The 17,012-nt window shown below is 41.8% G+C and overlaps 2 protein-coding genes across 5 annotated transcripts in view; one reads left to right on the top strand and one right to left on the bottom strand.

Annotated features, from left to right (window-relative positions):
* ZFYVE28 (zinc finger FYVE-type containing 28) overlaps positions 1 to 15,065 on the bottom strand; it is a gene marked incomplete at its 5' end in the record, with an annotated part of 51,675 nt that extends 36,610 nt beyond the window's left edge. Inside the window, 4 exons of the mRNA XM_081319042.1 lie at positions 8,105 to 8,249; positions 14,536 to 14,678; positions 14,764 to 14,852; positions 14,945 to 15,065. Of these exons, the coding sequence (XP_081175168.1) occupies positions 8,105 to 8,249; positions 14,536 to 14,678; positions 14,764 to 14,852; positions 14,945 to 15,065 (498 nt within the window). The remainder of the gene's footprint in view (positions 1 to 8,104; positions 8,250 to 14,535; positions 14,679 to 14,763; positions 14,853 to 14,944) is intronic.
* Positions 15,041 to 17,012, top strand: part of FAM193B (family with sequence similarity 193 member B) — a 43,868-nt gene continuing 41,896 nt past the window's right edge. The window contains exon 1 of one of the 4 annotated variants that reach the window (XR_014024893.1): positions 15,041 to 15,381. Coding sequence is in view for 3 of the 4 variants with exons in the window: in XM_081315883.1 (XP_081172009.1) it covers positions 15,205 to 15,381 (177 nt within the window). In the remaining variant the exon portion in view is untranslated. The remainder of the gene's footprint in view (positions 15,382 to 17,012) is intronic. The other 3 variants (XM_081315883.1, XM_081315885.1, XM_081315884.1) reach the window with 3 other exon arrangements.

A 17,012-nucleotide genomic window follows, 5' to 3' on the forward strand; every position in this document is an offset into this window, starting at 1 on the left:
AAATACATAAAAATCTAAAAATGTGCTTATTTAGTAACCTGACTTTATATTTGCTCTCTCCAGGGAATTTTGCTTAATTCTGTCTTTTCAGCATCAGATAAAGCCATTTTTATTTCTCATTTCATATATTTATATTCAGTGAGGTTTTGTGCCAACATGCTAATAGATTTACCTAGTTTGTGTTCATTAACTTTCTTCAGACTTTTAATCACATAACATATTTTCATTTTATTTTGTCTGTTTTTAAGCAATGGGGGATGGAAATAGGCATGTACAAATAAATAATTTTCTTCTGTCTTTTCACAGTACTCATTCCAAATCCACTGCCTTGTTGAAATAAAAGCCACACAGAATGCAGTAGACTGAGCCTGCTGTACAGATTACTTTTTTGTGTTCAGCTTGTTTTCTTTGACCATATATTGAGCTGTTGTCAAATCCACAAATGATGTAATTAGACCAGGACTTTACAATGACCTGTATAACAAGATCATCAGTTTGACCAATACAGCCTCTATAGTATTTCTTGAATAACCTGAATGACACACATTCATTCTTATGACTGACACAGGAAGCTGGACTTAAGGTGTCATGATCAGAATCTTTTGGATATCCAGTATATTTAAATCAACTTTCAGTGTCCCATCTGTATGTCACCAGACAAAAGAATCCAAATACTAAGAATCCGTGTATGACTAGGTTCAGTTTGGTATAATGTAGCTTTTTAGTTTTGGCTTAAACCTGTTATGTGAACCCAGCCCATTGTGGTTTGCAAACCATGGTTTACAGTTCTGGCTTATTTGATTATGAAATAAATCACAATTTCATTTATACAAATTATCATTGCTCAAATCATGACTTAACATATGTGAAACAAGTCTACACGCTTTCCAAACAAGTTACTTTTCTCCTAATGTACATTTCCAACTATTTAGAGGTTTGAAGAATTAATAAGAGATAAAAGATAACCTTTGTCACTTTTTTCTGTGAACACACTGGAACACATTAAAAAATGAAATTCTGATGCCCGGTCCCAAAAGAAAATGTACATACTCATTCACATACATACAGAAACAAATACACACACAGAGAGACATACACACACACACACACACACACACACACACAAATATACATATATTAATCACAATATAGATCCACCATGGATGATTGTAATGAATTATGGCTTCAGTTTATTGATAAATCTAAATATACATTTTATATTTTTCCCCTTTTTATAATTTTGTATATTTTTTCTTTTTTAAAATTTTGTAAATAAAAATAAAAAGTTACTTTCCCTTGAGAAGTATCATGCTGCAAGAAAATAATGGCAAGAGACCATGTTTAAAATCTTGACTAGTCTGCAACATCTACCAGTCAGAGTTCAGTACTAAGCTATATTGTGGGCTGTTCCCTGACACCACTGGATGACATTGCCAGGGCTCGTTGCCTTGGAAGAGTGAGGAAGATTCTCAGGGATGACTCACACCCTGGACGGTATCTCTTTACTCTCCTACCATCCGGTAGGAGATATAGGAATATAGCCAGCCGTACCAACAGGCTGAAAAATAGCTTTTATCCGTGGGCTGTTAGGCTTTTAAATGGGACATAATCTCTGTGAACTTATGCAGAATTGACTTGGGAGGCCGGTGTGTGGTGTAGTTGGTTCACACGGTGTGGTAGGATGGAGGGTTTGTTGTCACTGTGTGTTGGGGGGAAAGAGCAGTGGGGGAGGCTCAGCTAATCTCAATGTACACAAGTTGTACTTTGACAATAAAGGATTATTATTAATTATTATTATTATTATTATTATTATTATTATTATTATTATTATTATTATTATTATTATTATTATTATTATTATTATATGTAAATGGCCTTTTAGCAATGTTGTGTTTATAAATAAAGCATGTTACTGGAAAAACATGATCAAACACTACAGTGTGGAAGATACATGCTCAGCTAATTATAAATAAATTTTGCTTCATCCAGACATCACAATTATGACCTATTTTCTGTTTCTGGTGTTTATACTCAACAAAATTATTCAGACATAGTATGTTGAGAATATTTGTATCCATACATTCCTTTAGGTGGAATATCGCAGACAATTATTAACATTAAGTCTAGAAGCGTTAGAAAAGGGTCAGATGCCTTTCAACATATACTTGGGCTAATGTTTGAGGAAGACTGGATAAAGAACAAGGGTTAGTAAGCAATTATTTAACCCTAGAATTTTGTCAAAGAAAAAGCTGCTGAGGAATCCTTTTATTGCAATGAGCTGAAAGGTTAAATCAATTATTTCAGAAAGGCTCCTTGTTAAGCAAACCTTATTTTAACCTTTCAATGACATTATGAGTTTAAAATCAAGCTAAAAGTGTTACACAACTTATGAAAAACATTGGCTCAGCTCAGGATATTTATAGAGGAGGCTCATGATAATGAAATTTTGAAAAGATCACCAGAAAATCTGAAGATCTTTGGCTAAAGGTGCTCAGTAAGACAATATCCTCTCTTTCTGAGCTTCGCAACTCACTGAAACTTGATTGTTTCAGCTGAAGGTCTTTAAAAATGTAGGATGCAGATATCCACAACTGTTTTAAACTAAGTTTCTCTCACCTGATCACCTTTTCTGAGTCTTCTTTGATTTGGAGAGGGCTGGTACTGCAAAGGTTTTCACGTGGCTTCTGTTTGGTTCAAACCATGAAACAAGAAAACTAACTCACACTTCCCTTAGAACTGTTTGGCTTCAGGAGAAAACTTTGGGGAGTATCTGTAACGATCACAAGCTTATTTTGGTTACTGGGCAAAGCAAGTTTTTGTGGGATGCTGCTCACAAAAGCTGTTTTCTTTGAGTAGAATATAATTCCTAGTGACTTCATGGATGAGCTCATGTGGTTTTCTCATTAATAATGCAGAAGTGGTTTGTCTTCTTCCAGGATGTTTTTCTTCAACTTTCTAATTTAACCAACAGTCAATGACATAAATCTAATGAAGGCCGGGGAAACAATCACCCTGGTTCCTGCAGGTAAGAACTATCATGGCTCTCCCCCTGCTGCTCATTCCTTTACCCAAACAGAAAGGTGTCAAATATTGGGGGGGGGGGTGTTTAGTCAATGTACAGAGTGTACAGAAGTCCACATATAAGGTCTATCAAAGAAAGCCTTGTGTTCTAAAAGGCCTCACCATAGAGTAAGCGCCAAAGAATTGAGGCCTTTGAACTCTGGTGCTGGAGAAGACTCCTGCGAGTCCCTTGGACTGCCAGGCGATCAAACCAGTCAGTCCTAGAGGAGATCAACCCTGACTGCTCTTTAGAAGGCCAGATCCTGAAGTTGAAACTCAAATACTTTGGCCACCTAATGAGAAGGAAGGACTCACTGGAGAAGAGCCTAATGCTGGGAAAGGTTGAGGGCAAGGAAAGAAAGGGACAACAGAGAATGAGGTGGCTGGATGGAGTCACTGAAGCAGTAGGCATGAGCTTAAATGGACTCCAGAAGTACAGGACAGGAAAGCCTGGAGGAACGTTGTCCATGGGGTCACAATGTGTTGGACACAACTTCACAGCCAACAACAAACAACAATAGAGTAAGAGCTCTATGCCTGCTTCCCTCATGTGGGTGGGAGGCATACCAAAAAGAAAAAAAAAGCAAGGGAATGTACCAGTTAGGGACTGTGGAATGTGGTATAGACAGAACATCACTGTGGCTATAGGGGTTGAAATCTGGAAAGTGTTGCCTTAAGTCATCTTCATTTCTAGATATTTAAGTATGGGAGTCAAGCAGCTTAAAGCTGAAGTGCAGGAAAGCTCTTATGGATTTTACTATCATTTACATGCTTGCTTTGCACAAACGTGACAGTTTTAATTTCTTTCTTAAAATGTTTATAAAGCTGCAGAACAATCAAGAAAATGGAAACTTTAACGTCTGAACTACTGGAGTACAGACAAGTTGTGACAATTATATCAAATCTTTTTCAATCCAGGCACCTGGATTGATACTATAGCAATTTAATGCAGAAAAACATGCCTCTCTTCCTAATGGTAGCAACAAGGTACACTCACTTTTGAATTCTAGTGTCCATACATGCATTTTAGACTAAGTGAGACCTATGCCCTTCACACTATCTCATAGCCATATAAATAAATATTACTTGCCACAAGAGGGAATCTGAGCATTCTGAGCTTTTTGTAGTCAAAAAATGATTTAAACTACCAAAATCCTCTTTGTGATGGTGCAATGAGTTGAACGCTTGTCCTGCTGATTTCTCTTTTCTTTATTTCTTTCCTAGGCATTTCTCATTTATTTCTGATAAGGCTGTTTTATCAAGTTATTTTTATTTTACATTATATGGGGAATACGTAAGCCAATCTGACTACATTTATGAAAAACAAATTTTTGTTTCCAATTCATAACTACTACAAAAAATAAATGGAGAGGTATTTTTGGTGCCTGCATTGAAAGAAAATTGAGAACTGGATTTTCAGAAAATCATAATAGAAGTACTTTTGAAAGAGCTAATTCCACAATTGATATTTTTACACTACATGTGATCACTTATTTATTTTTTTGGAACAGGATTTTTTAAAACACTCTCCACCCCAGTGGATGACATGCAGCCTTACACCCTCAATTTGTGGCTCCTAAAGCATCCTGAGTTTATCCTATTAAAATTTAATGACATAACTAGATTGATTTTCAACAGTGTTAATTATGAGCATAGGATGTAAATAAATTAAAGATTAAAAAATGATGATTTAAGCTTCTGCAAGCTCCCAGATTTTAATAAAAACAATCAACTTGTCTAATATGCACAGTAATGCTGTCAGGTCTGACACAGCACAGTCCTCCATGCCAATAAAATTAAAATCCACATATATAGAAAATAAAAGCTGATAGGAAGAGGTTAATATATAATGGGAAAACATGCAGCTTCCACATATATTCAAAGTATAGTGTTCAAGCATAGCTTTATTCACTCATTATTAAACAGTTCTACATAGCCACAACATGGCTAACACAAATTATAGACTACTTATGTTGAAAAAAACTTTCCCAATCCAACACCCTCCTTTGAGCATACTGCCTAGGAGTTCAGGGACTTGATGTCCCAACAGGTCAAGAAGATACCAAACTGGGAAGAGATTGTGCTGGCACATTCAAGAAGTTCAACTAATGCATTCCTTTGATGTCAGTGAAACCCAGTTATCTTAAATCAAACAATACTTGCATAACTGGTTATATGAATTCCAGCCCGAGTGTAAATCAAGAATATAAAGAGAGCTAAAGTCCTGGTATAAAATCATGTTATCGTGTCAAACTTGTGTGTATTCTTGGTGGACCATCAAGTTTCTAATGCCATTTGTCATTATTGTTAGGCTCCATCAAGTCCTACTAACTCTATGGATAAAAACTATCTGATCCATCTTGGTTATTGCTGCTTACACATTTCTTGCAGATGTATTTATGTGACCTCGCATAAGCTCCAGAATTGATAGGGATGGGTGATGTGCAAAAAAAAAATTCAGAAAAGAACAAAAATTATCAAAAAGCCACTGGGAGCCATAGATAAACTCATGGAAGGAAGATTGAGATATTTTAATCAAGATAAAATTTAAAATAGTCAACTCAATGGTATTCCTTGTTATGATGTTCAGATGTGAGGGATGGACTCTATGCAAGAAGAGGAGGGTTTCCCCTTGAGCTAAGGAGCAGACTGCTTCTCATTCATCAGATACTGTAGTTGAAAACCAACCATTTGTTACTAGAAGAAATTAAGCCAGAATGCTCACTGCAAGTAAGAAACAAAACAAACATTTATACTTTTTGATAAGACTGATGCATCTGTGGAAAAGGTGATAATGCCGGGCAACACGAGGTGGACAAATTACCATAAAGCCACAGAAATGCAATGCAATTTACAGCTCACACCATATGGCAAACTTCACTGGTCTACCAAGTGTATACTATACTTTTCAAATTATATCTTGCAAAATTCAAGCCTGAGTGGAAAGTGAGTCATAAATCAGCAGGAAGTCGTTCTCTTGCCAACCAATAGTCAGTACTGTTCCTTGCAAAGCCTGTTGTACTCACACCTTCATCTAAAGAGCAAGACAACTTACAGACAAACCTCAACTTCTCAGATCCACCCAGCCAAGATCTTCCCTCTGTAGGCAACTATTCTGAGACTTTGGGGGGGGGGGTACAAAAGGCAGAATACAGACTTCTTCCCAGGCAGAATTTTGACAGGTTTAGGTTAAAATTGTTGATTGATACAATGTTTCACAGCTGTACATTTTTTCCCCAGTTGCAGTTTATTGTTTCCTACAACCCCTCCCCCCTTTTTTTGCTCAAAATCTAACATATCTCGTTACATACTAGAAAGTCAGATACGCTACAAGCACGAATCACAAGCCTTTGCCTCGACGGCTTCCTGCAGGCTTATGAATACTGCGCCGATACTATGTGTATGGTAGCCAAGGTCCTGAATGAACGGAGCTCACGGAGGAAAACACTGGTTTTTTTTATTGAAAAGTTTTACAATACATTTTATCTTTAGCAAAACAAAACCCCTCCCAACCCCCTCCCCTCCCACCGTCTTCCCACTCCCCAGCTCTCCCCAACCCCTCCCTCCCTTTCCCCTCCCCCCCCCGCGACTTCCCAGAGCTGAGTACAGGGTATAAAAATACAATCATAATCTAACTTATGCAAACAATCCTAAACTATTTAAACTATCGCACTTTAACTCATATAGATAAACTCCAAACCTATATATATATATATCATATCAGTAATTATTCAAATGCAAAACAATACTTTTTAGTCCCATATTTGCTCGGTGGTATCTCTCTGTTACAAATAGTCTTTCAGGTGCACTAAGATCTTTACCATATCCTCGAAATTAAAAGCTTTACAGTCCATTCTTCTGTAATCAGTAATTCTACCTTTTTACTAGAAATCTTACTGTTGAAGCCGCCCTCCCCCCCCCCCCGTTGGTGGCACAAGGTTGACAAGACAGGACAGAAAGTTGGAACTGCAACTTGCTCACGCGGGCTATCCTGGAGCTAAGTTAACGTAGCTTAGGGATGTTGCTTTCCGGAGTACCAACTCATAAACGAACATAAAACAGCAAAGAGACAAACCAAACCAACAAAACAAAACCAAACCACCAAGAGATTCCCTAACCCAGGGGTCTTCAAACTTGGCCCTTTTATGACTTGTGGACTTCAACTCCCAGAATTCCTCAGCCAGCTTTGCTGGCTGAGGAATTCTGGGAGTTGAAGTCCACAAGTCATAAAAGGGCCAAGTTTGAAGACCCCTGCCCTAACCTAACCCGACCCCATTGCCGTCGGAAGGAGCGCAGACCCGTCGCGCGTTTCGAGCGCGTCTCCAGCACCGCCGTTTCCACCCATCGGGAGGTGCCGGGCTTTGCGCACGAGGCAGACGAGACAAAGGGGACGGAACCCTCGAGCTAACGATTCCACAGCCACGGAGAGAGTCCAACGGCGTGTTCGACTACGAGCCGCCGCCGCCGCTGCTGCTGCTGTGCCGCAGGACCTCCGCTGGGCAAATGACGAAAGGCAACGGCAGCCGTCCTGCCCTCCCGCAGCGGTCGCCGAAAAAGCGGGGGGAAAGCAGCGCTCGCTCGCTCGCTCGCTCGCTCGGTCTCTCGAGCCGCTCAAGCCGCCTATCCACCCGGGAGGAGCCAAGTCTTCGAAGACCAGGAAAGCCCCGTTTCGGAAAGGAAAGCCCCGTTTCGGAGCCCTCGCACAAAGGGAGCAGCCCGCTCCCGCCAAGTCGGGAGCCCGAACGGAGGCGATCTTTCTGTTCCTTTCCAAAAGGAGAGGCGGAACCGCCAACGGAGAAGCGGCCAGGAGGAGCTGCGGGCTGCGCTCGGGGAAGAAAGACCGCCTAGGCGCAGGGGTCTTCAAACTTGGCCCTTTTATGACTTGTGGACTTCAACTCCCAGAATTCCTCATCCAGCAAAGCTAGTTCAGCAACTGGGGGGGGGAGGCAGAAAGAGCCCCCCCCTTGCCGGCTTCTGTTCCCCGGGAGCCGCTCCTGAAACACATACACACACACACACACACACAAGAGCTCCAGCCTCTCACCTTGGGTCTATGGAGCCACCTTCGGACGGCGGCGGGCAGCATGGCTGGGTCCGGGAGCACGGGCGGCCAGAGAACTCGCCCTTGCCCCGCCGCGCTCTTCGCAACCCACCTGAGCTCGGCGCTCTCGGACTGAAACTCGCACCGCCTACAGGCGGGTCGAAGGCTTCTGTCACCCGGGCCGGGATATTATAGCGCCTGGCCACGCCCAGAAGAGGCGGGCCTTGGCCAACCGGAACGTGACCGCGTAGGGTTGCGATGGGCTCCCTCCGCCGGCGCTCGGCTGATTGACGGAGCGCCCGCCCTCGCCTGAATCAAAGTTATCTAGGGCGGGGGGGGGGGCGGCAGCGGCAGCAAACTCTCCGCGGGACGGGCGAACGAGATGGCAGCCCCCGGAGGACGGCAGCGGAGAGGAGAAGGCGGCGGGACGCTGCTGTGCTCTTTTGCAATGGACCTCGCCTCATTAGAACTAGCGCTGGGGGCGATCTCGCCGGCCTTTCCAGTTCTATCGCGGTTCGGGATGTGTGGTTGACAGGGTCATCCTGATACAAGTTTGGGTAGCAGTGAGAGGCTGGGTGTCTCCCCTGCTTTAGAGCCGCCATTTCAGGAATTTAAAGCCACAAGGATGGTTGCTTTTGCTTCCTTATGAGTTTCTTCCCCGACTGAAGCTCTCCAGATGCATTGAACGCCAACCGAGGCAAGGGCTCCGGTGTTGAAGTCCAACCCAACTGAAGGGCGCTGGTTGGGTGCACGCTGATGCAATTCCGAAAGTGATCTTCAGTGCAGGCACTGCCACTGATCCTCCTCGGCCAACTCCACTGGTGAGGTGGTTGCGTCCCCTGTGCTCACTTTTAGTAACGGTCCCGCAACTTCAGCCCAGTTTGTGTACCTAAGGAAGAAGAGGTTTTATCCCATTGTCTTTTTTTTTTGTATTGACTACTGTGTAAGAAACACAGCACTCAGCCACCCCATTATATCCATTTTAAAGAAAGGATTTCCCCACTTTGTGATGTCTAGCTAGAAATACTTACGGTATAAGGTATGAAGAGCAAGGAACACATTTTATTTTAAAAGTTACCCAATGTAAGTCTCAATCAGGAGGAAAAGGCCAAGGTACTTCTAAATATGGACTCACTCACACAAGCAGTGCTTCTGACAGCCCCTCTGTATTTGAATTCTCTGCTCCGGGCATGGTAATCTAACTATGTGGCCGCTGCCCTCTCAGTGTTTGGTCACATACTGAGGATTGCCGAGAGGCAAGCAGGAAGGAATGCAGCCCAAAGACCAACTAGGATCAAAGAGAATGTCTGAATGGCTCACTCACTGAGAGTCAGCAAGACTGGAGTCCTGGACTTATGGTACAACAGGGATATTAGCTATAGAGTTTCATGCTGAAGAAGAGCATTTTCAGATTTCACATACGAGGCCTTCAAAGGCTGATGTAGAGTCCACAGATCCTTCATGCATTGAGTTCCACAGCCTTCCTCATCCCTCTGATTTGTATTGGTGACCCAATATAGAATATCTAGTCTCAGAAAGTGTGTTAAAATTGTGTAGTTTCAGAGAATCCAAACTGGCATATTTTTATTCTCCCACATTTACACTTTATAATTTCAGATATAATTATTCCTGAAGTAGTTATACAATTTCTTCTTAGGGATTTCACAGGCAACTATAATTTACTGACCAGAGGAGATGAATTGTTTCCACTATTATTTGGGATTATAAACATAACCACTCTGCTACTACTGAAACCTGATCTCCTTAGTTAACTGGCTGTAAATCTGTAGCTTGTATACATGTGCTAATTAAAGGGGAAGGGTGGATTTTCACAAATCTAAATGCAAAATTAGTTTTCTTTGCATAATACTCTGGTTTTGCTCTTGAAGAAAAGTACAATTGTTTTATCCAGAATTTTGGATAAACCTGTATCTACAACTGCCTGTAATTTGGGAAATTGGTCTTAGCATGATATACCAAATTAAAAAAGAACCAAAAAAAACCCCTTCATGTCCTTTTTCCTGAGGTCACTTTCCATAGCCTTTTTCTAAACAAAGGTTGCTGCTGTCGTAGGCAAGAAGATTAAGAGATACTATCATTATAAATGAAGTGATGCTTACATAATCCCACAGCAAGGATTAGAGATGATATCACTGAGATACCCAGACACTGACATAAATACCTGCATAACCTAATATGACGCTTTTTTTGGTTTAAACATGGGTATCAAGGTTGCTAAAATTCGTTCTTGCATTCCATAGTCTGAGGGAATTAGATGTCTATAGAAAATGATACTTTTAACCTTGACTGATAAGAAGTACTCTTAAGTTACTGTGTAAGATTTATAGAAATGGAAATAAGCTTTCAAATTAATTCTACATATCTTCTAAAAGTTTTGATTCCAGTAAGAAATTACAAATCTATCTGTAGCATTCATTTTAAATTGGATTAGAAAATTTGTCTATATTAAATTTATTAACCTCTCAGTTTAAAGTCATATTTATAACAATGAGCCAGTGATTTTTGCCCCATTTTATGACCTTTCCTGTAATAGTTGTTAAATGAATCTAGCTTCCTCTTTGACTTTGCTTGTCAGAGGGTGGCAAGCAAAGTGATCATATGACCCTGGGACACTGCAACCATCATAAATACATGCCAGTTGCCAAGTGTCTGAATTTTGATCACATGACCGTAGGGATGCTGCAAAGTTGTGTGAAAAATGATAAGTCACTTTTTTCAGGGCCATTAACTTTGGATGGAGACTAAATGAATGGTTGTAAATCAAGAATGTATGACTTTTTAACATTTTATTAAAGGTATTTTGAGCCATAAGAATAAGTCCAACAGATGAACAAACTAATGAATATAACACTAGCCATTAATGAAAAAAACAAAACAAAAACCAAAAGGACTATGAGAATTATATACGCAGGGATAAACAAAGCTATCAGGTAGTTAACTATTGGGCCTAACATTGCAGAAAACACTGAGATAAAGTTATCCAAATGGAAAGTACCCAAACGATTAATGAAGTAAATGTTAGCTTTTTAGAACATCATTTCTGGAAGATAAAATAAAATAGCACATTTCCTAATATCTGCAGATTCAACTGATTACTAAATCAAACAGAATGAATATATTTCTGAATACAATAGCATTCTTGCCATTAGCATTAGTATTAGGATTGTTTAATTGACATAATGTCTAATTATAATATATTCAGTGCTGAATAATATGTATTCCATATTGTAGCTTGTAGGGACGCGGTGGCTCAGTGGGTTAGGACGCTGAGCTTGTCGATCAGAAGATCAGAGGTTTGGCGGGTCGAATCCCAAGTGCCGCATAGCAGAGTGAGCGCCTGTTACTCGTCCCAGCTTCTGCCAACCTAGCAGTTCGAAGGCATGTAAAAAATGCAAGTAGAAAAATAGGGACCACTATGGTGGGAAGGTAACAGCGTTCCGTGTGCCTTTGGCGTCTAGTCATGCCGGCCACATGACCACGGAGACGTCCTCGGACAAGCGCTGGCTCTTCGGCTTTGAAAGGGAGATGAGCACCGGCCCCTAGAGTTGGAAACGACTAGACTAGCACGTATGTGCAGGGGAACCTTTACCTTTACCTATTGTAGCTTACCATGAAACTGTTCTTTAAGAAAAAGTGCTTTCAATTTCTCAGTTAAGGTGTCTGAGACACAAAAATGATTGTATCCCGTTTATGGTGACCTGAAGCTCAAAGATATAATCAAAGGTTTAAGAAAGATCTGATCACACTGGATTGTGAGTAACTCAGATATAGCAGACAAAGTCACATTAAAACTAATAGTACCTTGGATAGCACCTGGTAAGTGCTGCTGGCTAAAGTCTCCCTACCCTCAATTTATCTTGGAGGTAATCTTAGATTAACATCAGACCAATAATCAAGTAAACCATACCCCAATCAAGGAATTGCCAAAAAAAACCCAAGGGTAAACAGCCCAACCAAAGAACATCTAAGACCACCCCCACCAATACTGACAGGGCAAGCCACTAGAAGAGAGCAAACCCCACTCCTTACTAGCCCTGATGTTTTCTAGTTTGGGTAGTAAAACCTCTGCAAGAAAACAACCAAGCTCAGAGAACACCAAGGATCCCTCATTTCAACCCTCAGCTACAAATATTCTCCTTTATTTGCATTAACCAGATCAGTTAAAGACATACCTGCAATCACATAGCATGTTAATTTTAGCTTGGTTATATTTTTTCTATTTTTGTGCTTGCTATATTATGTGAACCCAGTCTATTAGATTAGTTTATTATTCAGTGTCTATGCAAATTCAGAAATAAGTTGATTGAGTAATCGGATGAAAATATGTTGTAAAAAGCCCTTTTATTGTAGGATGCATTATTAGGGATGGGTGTCCATTTGTCAGATACACGAGAAGCAAGCATTTGCTGCAAAAAGAGAAATATTGAATGAAGTCATTGCTAGGACCTTTTTCAAATCGTGTCCTCTAAAGATTGAAAATCGATGCAGTAATTATTTATTTACTATTTTCAGAAGAAGGCGGCTTAAGTTTCCTTCTAGGTGTAGTGGCATTGAGTAAAACTTAATGATTAAAAGACATGTTATGATGAATAAGCAAACAGAGCTAACTGGAAAGACCCTGGAAAGCAGACACTTAAAACAATAGTCTGATAGATAAAACTGAAAACAGAAATTCCACAAAAAGGATTTTTTTGAAGCAGTTAAAAATCATGCAAATTAACTGAGGGTTTTGGGTACTTGGCCATTTTCTTAAAATGGAAGAGGCAAAGCATTTCTGTTTAAGTCCACATTTTAGCTTGTAATTATTAAATTAATGCAGGTTAAATGATATATGATAGGACAATTTGTATTGGTATTGTCTGGAATGAAGGAACAGTGCCCTCTGCTGTAAACTGTAAAGGTAGCTTATCAAAGCATAGAATGAATTATCAGGCCCTGTCCTTGAAGATTTATATGTCACCTTCCCAGTCTGTTGTAAGTCCAGCTACAAGCTGCAAAATGCAGCATGCTTCCAGTACCAGCTCTAATCCCCCCCCCCATTTTGTTGAAAGAATGTACATGCTATCTTGTCTTTCTCAGATCTGAAGCCTTGCCTTGTATAGATTCTCTTTGCATATGTGTGTTTTAATTAAATGAAGACAAAATAAATTAAACAAAAATAAACAATACACAAAGTTATAAAAAAGAAAGAAAAGTATAATTATTAAAAAGGAAATAAAAATATCACTAAATAAAGCAAAAGCACAAGTGGCTTCATGGATACATATACAGATTCGTAGATAAATATATAATCAATATATGAATGCTGTATACATGCAACTCAATAAATAATAGACCCATTTCTTTATATACCTCCATTGCTAATCTACATCAATAGGTACAGGTGGTCCTTGACTTATAAGAGTTTATTTGGTGACCAAAGTTACAATGGCACGGAAAAAGTGACTTATGACTGTTTTTCACAGTTAAGACCTTTCCAGCATGCCCATGATCAAGCAATCAAAATTCAGATGATCAATAACTGGTTCATACTTCTGACGCTTGCTGTGTCCCAAGATGATATAATTACCTTTTTCAACCTTCTGACAAGCAAAGTCAATGGGAAAGCCAGACTCTCTTAACTGGGTTATTTATTTATCAATTGCAGTGATTCACTTAACAACTGAGGCAAGAAAGGTAGTAAAAAGTGGCAAAATTCACTTAACAAATGTTTCACTTAAGAACAGAAATTTGGGGCTCAGTTGTGGTTGTAAGTCGAGGACTATCTGTAATTTGTTTATAACTTGCTAATATTACTGCAGACTATTGGATAGTAAGGGAAAAAGTATAAAGCATATAAAATAATTCATACTATGGAAAATGTGGATAGAGGGAAGTTTTGATCCTTTTCCCATAATGTTAGAGTCACCCATTAAACTTGAATATAGGGAGATTTCTTTACTTAATGGATATTTACATGGTGGAATTTGCTGCCATCAGATTGGGAATAGTTAATTCTGACAGGTTAAAATGACACTGGATAAATTCATGATAAGCCTATTAATGTCTGCCAGACTGGATATCTATTTACAGTTTTGCTACAAGAATTACAAGCAGCACATCTGTCTAAATTTGGTACTTATTTGCCTTCTATATCACACAGAATGCTGGAGTAGATGGGCCATTAGCAGAACTAATTTAGGTATTGTTTCCAGCATCTATTGAAGACAGACCTGTTTCCTCAAATCTTTCCTTTTTCCTGACAAAATATGTTGTGTCATTTTTATTAACCCTGTTTTATTGCAATTCTTTTACATTTTACGTTGTTTTACTTTTTACATTGCACAGAGAGTATTTTAAGGAGGCGGTTTAGAAATGTTTCAAAATCTGCTTTCGAACACACGTACAACTATACTGTATACTACAAGCAGTACATTCTTCTAAACTGCATGGGCATCTTAAGTGAGGCGATCACTTGAAGGCTCTTAATAACTAATTTCAAGGATACATAGTTGGAAAGCGAAAAATCAACGGGACAGAAACGAGAGGGGGCGGCCAGTCTAGATGAGGGCGACCCCTTTTACCGGATGGAAAGGGATAACGCTCAGTTAACATTTCCAAACACTCTTCCTTCTGCATCAGTGCCCAAGGAACAACGTTACCTGACCTGTATCTATTTTTGCAAAGGCAGCTTTCCCACTTTCGGAAACCGCCTCCAAACGACAACCAGCCAGCTGAGCCCGGCAGAACGCTGCAGAGGGAGCGGGGGGGGGGGGCTGGGGTCTCCCTGCCCAAAGCCACTGGCTTTCCTCCCGGGCCATTTAGTCGCCGCCGTGCGCTCACCCTGCTTCCAACGTGCGTCTCCTCCAGCCACTGGGGGGCGCGCTGCCCAGGCACTGCCCGCCTCGGCGATGGCGGCGAAGGCTTCCCCCGCGGGCAGGGGCCGGACGGGCCGCGCCGCCATATTGGCTGTTGTCCTGTCTGAAAGCAGCGGCGGCGGTGGCGGCGGCGGGCGGCGTTAGCGGCGGCGAGCAGCAACGGCATTATCGGCGGCGAGCGGCGGCGGCGGCGGCGGGAGCTACTGCGTGGGGTGCAGGACAAGCATGACTCGCAGGCGGAATAAAGCGGTGGGCGCGGCTGGGGCGCGGCGGGAGCGGGCGGGGGGAGCAGCCCCCCCCGAGCCGCCCGCGCCCCCCGCCGGGCCCGGCCTTCCCGAGACCCCCGAGGTGGCGGCGGCGGCGGCGGCGGCGAGTGGCGCGGAACAGGGGAGAGCCTCACAGGTACTGGGCGCGCGCGCCCCCATCTCGCCCGCCGTCAGACTCGAGCCTGCATCCACACCCCTCTGCCCTCCCTCAGCCCGCTTCTCCCCGCATCCGTCGGCGGCGCGATCCCCCCTTCAGCCACATTGGTGCTAGCGCAGTCGGATCGCCCGCATTCAGTCATCCGGAGTAGCGTTTCGCCATCCCTCGTCCACCCGGTGGGATCGCCCTCCCGAATGCGGCTCCCGCAGCACGTTGCTTCAGCACCCTCCTTTCGTGCCACCATGCATCCAGCAGCACCCGCTGGTCGCTTGGCGGTCACCTCAAGATCCACCTTGGATCCAGCCTGCCTAAATCCCGATAGAGCATGGTGTGTGCCTTTTATCGGCACCCCCACCCCACCCGCAGCCACCTGCTCCCCCCCCCGAAATCTAGCACCCATCAGGCCCAGAGCCCCTCCACTTATTCACCACCAGCATCACCTGCCTTCAACCCTCTTATTAGATAAACAGTTAGCCTGAAATCATGTCTGCTGTGCTGGTCGGTATTATTTCGGCATTCAATTGCCACCTTTTTCCTTGTATGCTATAGTAACTGATTGTGTATATAGTCCACTCCAGGATGCAGAAGGCAGCTGCTTGCACATTTGCTGCAATTTCCCTCTCATTTCAGTAGAGAAGCACCATACCATATGCTGGTTGCACCTTGTAATCATCACCAAAACCGATTCAGATTTATTTTGCAAAAGCAGTTACATATTTCTTAAATCCCAAATCTTCTGCCTATCGGGCATACAAAGACAGGCCTTCCCCAAAATAATCAGTTGATGTTGCACATCTATATCCTAGCATTCTGTTTATATTTTGAGTACTGTGTTTTATTTGCTTTTCAGTGGGCCCTGCCCTATGCCGCATCTTGTCCTTCACATTGTGCCTGGGCCTGCTTCAGAATCCCTTTCAATGCATGAATCCTTTCCCATAGGTACTAGGAGATGGCAGTCAATTGGATCTTAAGCCGTTGAAACATCCTTTATTAAACAAAAAATAGTTAATTGCAGGACAGGAGACAATTATCAGAATACTTCTATACTCCTATAAGGCTAAAAGGAGACACTGACCATGTTCCACAAAAGTCATCGTGTAAGTGATGTTATATCACCCAAGAGGCTCACCAAGTGGACCTCAGTGGTAACTTTAATTCACTTATTTATTGTGGGAGAACTGAGAGGATCCTTGCTACAAACATAATGCAGTTTGTCCCAAAGAAAAAAGTGAAACCTGATGTATGCCAGGGCTAGTTCAGTATAGCTATTAAGTCCTATTCTGGATAGGTGGCATTTGTTCTATTGGCATAGGGCAAAATGCTTCTACATCTGTATTGTTCACCATGTATAGTGAGGTGGCAAATGCTTAGGATAGTTTTCTGCAAACTAAGGCCTGTGGATTAAACTGGGAATCCAGACTGCCATTGGTAGACAAACATGCATGAGTCTCAGTCAAAGCAGTACAGAATATGTAGAAATAGGGCCTTGTCTATATACTGTGCCAGTTGGCAAGACATTTATAGTCTTAGGGGGCTGCAGGCTACTGCTCTTGTTTACATATTTTTCAATATGGCTAACAAGAACTGTTTGATGGGCATTTTAAGTGAAA

The sequence above is a fragment of the Vipera berus genome (genome assembly GCF_964194415.1).
Source record: "Vipera berus genome assembly, chromosome: 2".
NCBI classification, from domain to species: domain Eukaryota; kingdom Metazoa; phylum Chordata; class Lepidosauria; order Squamata; family Viperidae; genus Vipera; species Vipera berus.